We start from the raw sequence: 9,823 nt of genomic DNA, 5'->3' as shown, positions 1-9,823 counted from the left end.
CGCCGGACCCTGCAGGTGAGCCCGGAGGGGGAGAGCCGGGGCCGGCCTCCGTCCATGGCGCCGAAGTGGCCCCCTGCCGAGAGGCCGAGAGCCCCGGGGTCCCTAACGCCACCAGCGCCCAGGGAGAGGACGCCTCGGGGCATCGGCGCGCCGACGAGCCCCGGGCACCCCCCGAGCTGGGCGCTGGGCAGGTCCGGACGGCCGAGGATGCTTCCAGGACAGGTGACGTTCAGATAAAGACTGTCCCCCTTGTCGACTCCGAGTGTGGCAGCGGCCGCGCCTCCGCCGTCCCTGACCTTGCCTCTGTCGATCCACCCTCAGACCCGTCGGCCGATCGTATTTGTTTGATGTTTTCTGACGTGACTTCACTGAAAAGCTTTGACTCTCTTACAGGCTGTGGAGATATTATTGCAGACCAAGAGGACGAGGCAGGTCCCAGCTGTGACAAGCATGCCCCCGGGCCAGGCAAGCCAGTTCTCTCTAAAAAGAACCCCAGCGTGGTGGCCTACCAAGGAGGCGGGGAGGAGATGGCGAGCCCGGATGAGGTGGACGACACCTATCTCCAGGAATTCTGGGACATGCTCTCCCAGACCGAGGACCAAGGACAAGGGCCCCAAGAGGGAGCGGCTAAGGCGGCGGCGGCGGCGGCGGCGGCACTGGATGCCAAGGTGGTGCCCGAGGCCGCCAAAGACGCCAGGTGTGCAGAAGCGGCCAAGGACGCGTCCTTGGTCAAGCGCAGGAGGCTCAACCGGATTCCCATCGAGCTCCAACCCAAGGAGGAGCCTAAGCGCCCGGAGAAGGAGCCGCAGGAAGGCGTCCCCAACAGTGACGAGGGCTACTGGGATTCCACCACGCCGGGCCCGGAGGAAGACGGCCCGAGCCGCGGCAAGAAGGCGGGCATCCCCCGGGACAGCGACAGCGGGGACGCGCTCTACGACCTCTACGCGGATGCAGACGGAAGCCCGGCGGCCCTCCCCGCCAACGAGGAGACGTCCTGCGTGTCCCGGTTAAAGCCCGTGTCTCCCGTCACCATCACCTGTCCCCTGCGGACACCGGGCAGTTTGCCGAAGGACTCTAAGATCCCCATCAGCGTCAAGCACCTCGCGAACCTTCCATCCAGCCATCCTGTGGTGCACCCGCAACCGGCCAGGAGTGAGGTGCCCAGAACCAAAATCCCGGTGTCCAAAGTGCTGGTCCGCAGGGCCAGCACCCGGGGCTTGGCTGGGGCCACCATCCGGGCCGCGGCGTGCCACGACAGCGCCAAAAAGGTGTGAGGTCTCCGGCCGACCACACGTCAAGGAATACAACTTGCCCTGGAAACCACTAAAACAAGTTCTGCTTCCCCTAAAGAAAGGCTTTTTAGGACTGCCCCTGCTCCAGAGCCTAGACCGACCTGGGGAGGTCTTTGTGGCCAGCTGCGGCAGGGGACACTGGAGAGGGGATGCCACACATGGGGTTCTCCTCCCCACGTAAGTCTCCGAAGGTTATTTTCAAGCACTTTTTTTTTTCTTTTTTATCTTAAAAAAATTTTTTCTTTTCCTTTCCTTTTTCTTTAATGCACCGAACGCTGGGAAGTCACCTTTACTTGCCTTTGCAGAAAACAGGATTTAACCAAACCCAAGTAAGCATCACACCATATGTGGCTGTGCCAGGGTCCAGAGGGCCTGGAGGAACCTTTGCCAGAACCAGAGGAATCCTCCTCTTCCATGATACTTTCTTTCCTTCCTTCCTTTTTTCTTTTTTCCCCTTCCAGGAGGAAAAAAAAAAAAAAAAAAAAAGACCCTTTGCTGTATCACTGTGTGGAAAACACCTACGGCCAAGCTGAAGGAGCCAGGTATTACCTGATGGATAGAGGGCATCATTGATTGGCTGAAAATTTGCCTTCTTTCAGTTGCTAGGTATGCAAATAGGTAAATATCTACCACTGGGACAAGAAAGGAGAGTTTTAGTTCGGTTGGTTTAGATCATTTGGGGAGAAATAAAACGCTCAGCAGAGCAGGGTTTTTTTTTGTTTTTTGTTTTGTTTTGTTTTGTTTTCCCACCCTGAGCAGAAATCAAGATTGGGGAAAGATTTCACTAAATGCCCATAGACCCAGTATTTTAGCATTTATAAGCAGTCACCTTTTCATGTGTAGATAATGCATATTTTACAGTTTATGCTGCTGTTAATGTTTTATAATCTGTCTGTAACCTGGAGTTTAAAATCTGGTTTTATAGCTAGATACAGAAACTGTCCCCAAACCACTGATGTTCTTTTATGTGCTATAACTTGAAGCAATTCTGTTTTGTGTTCTCTGGGTTCTCTTTGCCAGAACCAGATGCAGGAAAAAAAAAAAAAATCTATTGTGCTGATGTTTCAGAGCAATGGTTCTGCCTTGTCTTGGGTTAAGAGTCTATTTGTTTCTCACCCCCAACCTTGGTTTTCAGAGATTTCACATTCATTCTGACAGTTTGTGAATTCTACCATCCCTCAAGGTGAGGAGTCCAAAATGAGGAACACATAACAAAGAACAATAGAAAAATATTGTTTCTCATGCCATTTGACTTCTGCTTTATAACCCTATGGCTGAGATAGGTATGATGTTCAGAACATGACACTGGCAAGCTTATGTAAACACTATATGCCAATATTTTTTTCTGAAAAGTGGCTGACTTTGTGTTCAAATTCTCTATTATTTGTGGTGAAGCATTTATTTCAGAAAGGATTCCCATGCGCCTGGATAGCTTGAACGATTAACCGAAGCATTCCTAGAATGCTGTTAGTGTCTAATGATTCTGTAATATCGTCTGAAATGCACTTACTTCAGTGTATTTAATCAAAAGACCAGCGCTCATAAGCTAGGATGTGATTCATAGTATCATGATTATTAGATATATTCAAGGGAAATACACATGTGTAAATGACATAAACACTTCTTTATAACTCTTGTTTTCCAGAGAGGTTGCCTAAGCAATGAACTGATATTACACGTTTTTTAAGTTTGTTTTCTTATTTTTTTTTATAAAGGAAAGAATAAGCATATGAAAGTTAAGTATAGAAAAACCTATTTTCATAATATGAGAGAAGTGACAAATAGACATCCGAGGAAAACAGATTTGAGCCAGTGGCACAAAGCAGGTTGTTCCCCATTTTAAATTTGCAGTGATTCAATTAAAAGAGGTGGTAGAGATTTGCCGAATTTCTTTATTAGTCAGATTACTGGTTTTTATTGCATTATGCCAGACCCTAATGTTATTTCAAAGTAATGTTTTAATATTTAATTTCCTTATGTCTATAAATGAGGTCCCTTACTCAGACATGGCCTTAAGCACTCTGAATACACCACTAGGAATTCATAAAGCGACTCACACTCACACGTGCTCATGCACTCAGCTGTGCGCAAACTAACAGACAAAGGCGTCTCCTATAAACTTGGAAGTATTTTAGAAATTATGTGTGTCTTGAGAAAGGGATTTAAATTGGATTTAACACTGATAGTGCTATTTAGACTCAAAATGCATTCATTTTCCCTTGGTAAAGAACATAAATTTCATTCCCAACTGTAAAACAAAGCATCTTTATTTTCTTCTTGCGCATTTTCTTGCAAAGGTTATATTCTCCTCTGCCTGTATCCGTGACAAAGTTGTTTGTTCATTTGTTCCATTATCCAGGAAAGTTAAGATAGCCGAAATACTGATGAGACTCTTGCAATAGTAAAAGCAATCTATCTACTTATTTTGTAAGCCCTGGAACAAACTTTGCTTTCACAGACTTGAGGCTTATTTCTGCATCGACACCACTGTGCTGTGTCTTTATAGAAGTAAGGAAAATGTCGGCAAAGTTTGCCTTAATTTCCTCTTGCCTGTCAATTAACCAGTTATACAACCGTAGACTAGGGATCCTGGTTGTTTTTCTGTCGGGAGCTACTTTTGCCCTTTCATGTTCATGCAGAGTGTAGTTTAGAATTTTGATAGATTTCCATTTCAATTATTATTAACCCATTACCTAATTCGGCTATATTTCCTGATTTTTTTTTTTTTTTTTTTTAAGGACAGGGTTGGATATGAGGTGATGACACTTTTCCTGTGTTATATATGATTCTGGGATACTTGGTTGATTAAGCCCCTTTAGTCAACGAGCTGGCCAAATTGGGAAAAAAAAAAAAGTCAAATCAATTGTGTGCCCTGAATATATCAGTCAGTTTAATAGCTCTGCACAAAGACGGCCTGATTTTAATGTCAACATGACACAGACAGTGTAACTCTGCTCGGTGCTGATGGTGGTTATGCTTTCGTTCTTCCCTTAGTGCCAAAAGGGAGAAATTTTACTGCAGCTTCTGAATAATCGCTAGAGGAAATAGGTTTTTATTATTTCACCTAATAACAACAATAGACCGTAGAACGTTAAGGATTTCCTTTAGAAACATTTCCCAGGAATTATCTGCCTACTTAAGTACAAAGCATTTAACATCTTTGAAGGTGATGACTTACTGAGTTTAAAGGGTTTATTCATTAATCTCAGAAGTAGTTTTCAAGTATTTGCATGTAAACGAATAGTCAAATAGCCCTTTGCTTACACAGCTATAGAGGTAAAAAGGCTCTATTAGGTATCAAGAGTTCTTTGAACTTTCTAAGAGTTTTTCGTTATTGACGACTTCGATTAATTTTCAGAGACTCTTTAATTTTGTATGGAGACTTGAGTAATGGAGTTTAACGTGCTCTCCCTTAGTTTCCTTCGTGTTTGCTCAGTGCCCTCAGAGGCCTGTAATGCGACCCTTCTCATGATGTAGCATATTCTGACATTCGCCTGGCGGACCTCATTTCCTGTTTGTTGTAGTCATTCTAGATTTCTCTCCTGAATGACGGCTGTCTGGACTTGGGCCCCCTGCGCTTGGCTGCAACTGAGACAGGTTCTAGTACATTCACATATACTCTGCTTCCCTTATCGCTGTTATGAAGTTAATTCAGGAGCTTTATGCTCTTAAACATAAGGAAGAAAAGGGATCACGGTCACCTCTTATCACTACTGAGAATGGCCGATTAAAAGTTCCCGGATGAGATGAGAGGGAAAACGCAGATACCTCAGCCCAGCCTGCCTTCTCTTCCCCTTCTCCAGGCAGACCAAGGCACGGACAACACGGTTCTCACTTAGAAATTTTCAATTCATTATGCGAAAATATTTATAAAACAGTTTGAGACCAAAAGGCTAGTATGGCAGACTAGTGTCTTAATGTAGTCTGTGTGGGAAAGCAGGAGGCAAGCATTTACTTCATAGTGGGAAGAATGGTAATAGTGTCCAGTGACATGCCAGTGTGGTCTCCCTCGAGGGTAGTGATTGAGCCTGCCACCCTGTCCCGCTCCGAAGACTTTCTGATGGCTTCGTGGATGGCTTTGCAAAGCCTTTTCACTGTGATAATAGTTTAAAGGCGACAACTTGTTGCAACAATAGCCATTTATGAGGAATATTATTATCTCATTGCACATATGTTTTTAAAGAGTGATTCAGAATGATAGTTTCACGATTATGGAAAGGAGTTCCTTCTCAAATTGAAAAAAGAAAGATTAAAATAGTCCCAAAATCTCCAGAACTGAAACTGGGCCCATTTTATGACTGATATTTACTTTAATCCAATGCGGCACATATTTATGGGGCAAATACGGTATCTAATACTTCATAAAAACCTGTTCAGTATGGACTTCGTACATAGCTATCCTGTAATTGGATTTAATATTCATTAAAAGCAACTTTATTTTACTTTACCTACCTGTTTTTGTATTTGTTGCCTATGGTTTGTGGGGTGGAGCAGAATGGGGTGAGGCTGAATGAGGGCAATATGGATTAGGCTACACGATTTCTTCTAAAAATAGTAATTATAACAATGACTAACGTTCGTTAATGAGTTGAGTACTTACTAAGTGCTGGTGACTGCTAGGAGCTTCACAAAGATTTACTCGGGCTTCTTAAGAGCCATCTGGGTTAGGTAATATTGTCTCCTTAATATCACATCTTTAATTCGTCTTTTTTGTTTGTTTCTATCCCATTCCACCCCACCCCATCCCTGCCATTTCTTCTAATCCCTGGGACGGGGATCTAAACTCTTCAATGACTTATGATAATTCAAGAGCTAAGAACTGTTTAATGTTATTACCAGCTCTCTTTCAATAGGAAAAAAGCTAACTCAGGTCATGAAGCCGGAAGTTGGTTTTGTGTCTGAGACGAGGGCGCTCACGTCACGGACAGAGAAACCTGCCCCTGTTGTGCGATTAGTAGGCAGAAACCTGCCTTCCTGTGGAGGTGTCTCCTCCCTCTGGGGCACACCATCAAAAGTATGGACAGAAACCTCTTCTGTTGTCATGGTGACACTTCTTCCTTGATAAGATGTCAGTCATTCCAAGCACGTATCACTTGTTTTTCCACCGTAAGCCCGGGGTACGTTTGTTCTGCGTGTTCTGTGTAATTTGTTTGGATAAGAACTAGTTGAGTGATCCTTTGCTTTGAAACAATTCCCAACGTTAGAGATACACTCCTGGCTCTTTCAGAAGTACAGTGTCCTACCTTCTGTCTACAGCCATTGAACCCCGGCCTATATTTTCTGATTCAGTAATTCATGCAACTAACAGTTATGGAACACCTATAAGTATGTCATCATGAATTTGGGTATTTTATATTAAATTAAAATTAACACAAAATGGGTGTTTGCTCCGTGCCGGGATGGTGCTCTGTGCTTTCTTTTCCACTGTCCTCTCCAGCAAGGTGGCTCTTGGCTCCATTCTACAGAGGAAGAAAATGATGCTCGCAAAGGTGAAATATCTTGTCCAAATATCTTACCCATTTACTAAGTAATGGACAGAATTCGAACCAGAAATCTAACCCCATAACTCATGCTTTAATTTATAAATCTTTCATTTTAGCCATAGGACTCAATTTTTCTATAACTTGTTTTAAGTTAGAAACTGATTAAAGTTCTGAACCACAAGAGCCAAACCAGATTTTTTATGATTGTGAATACCGTTAAAATGACGACTATTTTAATTAAAAGTGAACTTTTTAAAAAAAAAGTTACCTGGTGGTTTTATACCTGCGGGTCTAACAGGGAGATCTCAGAGTCCAGCAGGTTTATTTCTCACCTGGGCCAGTCGACATTTTGGACTGTATTCACCAGTTAGAGTTCCCTACTAGCAGATCCACGTACAGATCTTATAATCTGACACCTGCCTTGTCAATCATAAAATCAAAAGCAATTTCAATAGTGAATCCAGCAGGTTGCAACTTGAGTTGTCTTCCACTCTCATTCCGTTCTCAGTATTTGCCATTCTCAGTATTTGGGGAAATTTGGTTTGAAATGGCATCACAGTGACAATTAGTGAGGTTATTTTACTGATATATGGGCTAGCTACGCTTGGTAAAAAAAAAAAAAACAAAAAAACCCACCTTTTTTTTTGGACCTCATTTTAATGAGATGCGGTGGAACATTTCAATAAAAGGTGGTCACGCTATTGAATTGTAAACTGGGGTAATGTTTGGAAATTATTCAATAACTGGGTAGAGTAACTTTCTGCTTTATGTGAGAAGTTAACAATTTTAATGAAATATAACCTAGGTTGCCGGTTATTGGAGACCTATAAAAGATACTTACCTGGATCATTTAATAAACTACAACAGAAATACTAAAAAATATATCTGGTCAAATTGCAAAGGGGCATAGAGTAGACACACAGTAAACAGTCGCTAACATGCAAAATGGCCCTCGGTAGCCTAAAGGAATTTGTGAACCTTCTGAAATATCTATAGCACAACTGTTTATCTCCCATTACATGGTTACTTCTACATAAAGGAGGAGAAACGAACAAGATAATATATAATGTGTTCATTGTTTCCAGGGTAAATCCAGCTGAACATGGAGGATCTGATAGTGGCGTTTTTATCAAGAATATCAGGGAAAATGGTTTTGATGTTATAGGCAAAGTAAATCCCTGTCATTTTTTTACTTGACTCCAGCTACCTACCAGGCTCATTGCTAACTTCGGGTTTTGCCCAAGTTCTTTGTATGAAATATCTCAGTGTAATGTGGGAAATTGCAGGTTATTTGAAAGAAAACCCAAATGAGAAACTCCATTTCTATAATTAGTTTTCCTGAAAGTCAGGCATGTCTTTGAGGACAAGCTTTTGGCTGTATTATTTTTGTGCACAGGAGGAAAATTGTTAGTAGGTTTATAGATATTATTTTTATAATAGAATGTTAAATTCCCCCCAAACATCAAAAATTGTCTCCCAGAACTACTCTATGTTTTTAAAACTTGTTTTAAAAAAAGATTCTAAATAGCAATAGGGTCTTTCCTCCTTTCTCCACTCTAATGATTTAATGGGATAGATAAACCAATGTTTATATTTTTAAACCTGTAAATATTTTATTTTGGGTATTTTGTATATTTGTTGATATAATTCCATTTTGTGCATATGTATCATTGTGCATGTTGTTTTCGATAGTCACTCTTTTAATGAATGTAAGAAGCTTGGACTAATAGCACTTTTCTTGTCTCATTCAAACGTCTTAAAATGAAAATACAACACTGCCATTTAAACTGTTGTGTTTAATTCAGTCAATAAATTTTGTCGCTCCTTTACATTTAAAGTGAATTCTATTGGTTGTTATTTTTCCAGGATGAATTTTATTTACAGGCTTTATGGTTTTTCAAATTTTTACTCACCATAGTGACAGTGACAATGTGACGTGCCTGCACGTGTGTGTGTGAGTGAGTGTGTGCGCACGTGTGTGTGTGTGATTGGCGGGAAGACCAACGGCAGGCCCATATTTCTTTCCACACTTTGTAAATATGTGAAAAATTGTTGTTTGGTTTGGGGAGGTGCCTTTTGAAAAGGGTATTCCTTATTCTGACTCTGATCTGATTTCTGAGCCTTTTACTCAGAAAATCTCCATTCCTGATAATCCTATGAGGCCAGCTCAACTGCTGTGACTGTTAGGAGCAGCCAGTTGGAGTCTTTCTAAAGAGTTGTTTTCTGTTTTTTATTTTGTTTTGTTTTGGGGGGCATGTTTTCACTTTATATATCTAAAGGATCAAGTTCATAGAATGTTGAAGAATAATGAGGTCGTGCCATTTTATGTTTGAAAAAAAAGAATTAAAGACTGCGTGAATTGTTTTGAAGTATACCTCTCTTAAAACAGTCTTGTTCACACTGCAGTTACTTACGTTTCTCTTAAATACCAAGAAAAATTCATATTTATCTGTAGAACATGATGAGGATAATTGTCCAAAGGCAGATCTGATAAGCACCGTAAATAATTACAGTAAATAAACAGCCGTAAAACCACAAATAGATAAGAAATCCACAAAACCTCTTCTCTCTTTCTGCTACCCCTCCCCCATTCTCCCAGACCCTTTGTCTCCCCTCCTCTTCTCTGTTCCTAGAATTGACATGGAAGACACCTCAAAAGAACTGAACCCAATTTCCCTTTAATGAGGCGGTGGAGAAACTAAAGCTCAGATGCTGGGAGACTTACTCTGAAGTCTTTGATGTTGTAAGATGTGGCAAAAAAAGATCAACTTGGGCAACCAAACAGAATCTGGACTTGAATTCTGGTTTGGGCACTTACCGGCTTTGTGAGTCCAGGCAATTTTCTTAACTTCTATGAGATGCAGTTTCCTACTCTGTAAAACAAGGATGAGGTTTCATTTGTAGGGTAGTTATACCATTATTAACTTTCGGGAAGGTAGGTGTCTAAGGCAGTATTTTCTTTTTTAGTATATGTTCATTTAGCTTCTTTTGTTTAAAGAAGGCATTTATAAAAATTAACACTTATGGGTTGGAGTTGAAATAGTCTCG

At 41.6% G+C, this 9,823-nt stretch overlaps 1 protein-coding gene across 1 annotated transcript; it reads left to right on the top strand.

The window, feature by feature from the left end:
* Positions 1–2: 2 nt before the first annotated feature.
* On the top strand, positions 3–7,398 carry AMER2 (APC membrane recruitment protein 2; the record flags this gene model as incomplete). The annotated part of the gene is made up of 2 exons (XM_023520609.1): positions 3–15; positions 394–7,398. Coding segments are annotated over 2 exons (894 nt in total), but the record flags the coding sequence as incomplete, so codon positions are not given.
* Positions 7,399–9,823: the final 2,425 nt, after the last annotated feature.

Source organism: Pteropus vampyrus, unplaced genomic scaffold, assembly GCF_000151845.1.
Source record: "Pteropus vampyrus isolate Shadow unplaced genomic scaffold, Pvam_2.0 Scaffold272, whole genome shotgun sequence".
Taxonomy (NCBI): domain Eukaryota; kingdom Metazoa; phylum Chordata; class Mammalia; order Chiroptera; family Pteropodidae; genus Pteropus; species Pteropus vampyrus.
Note: the sequence above shows the minus strand (reverse complement) of the source record. Positions and strands in the feature narration are given on the sequence as shown.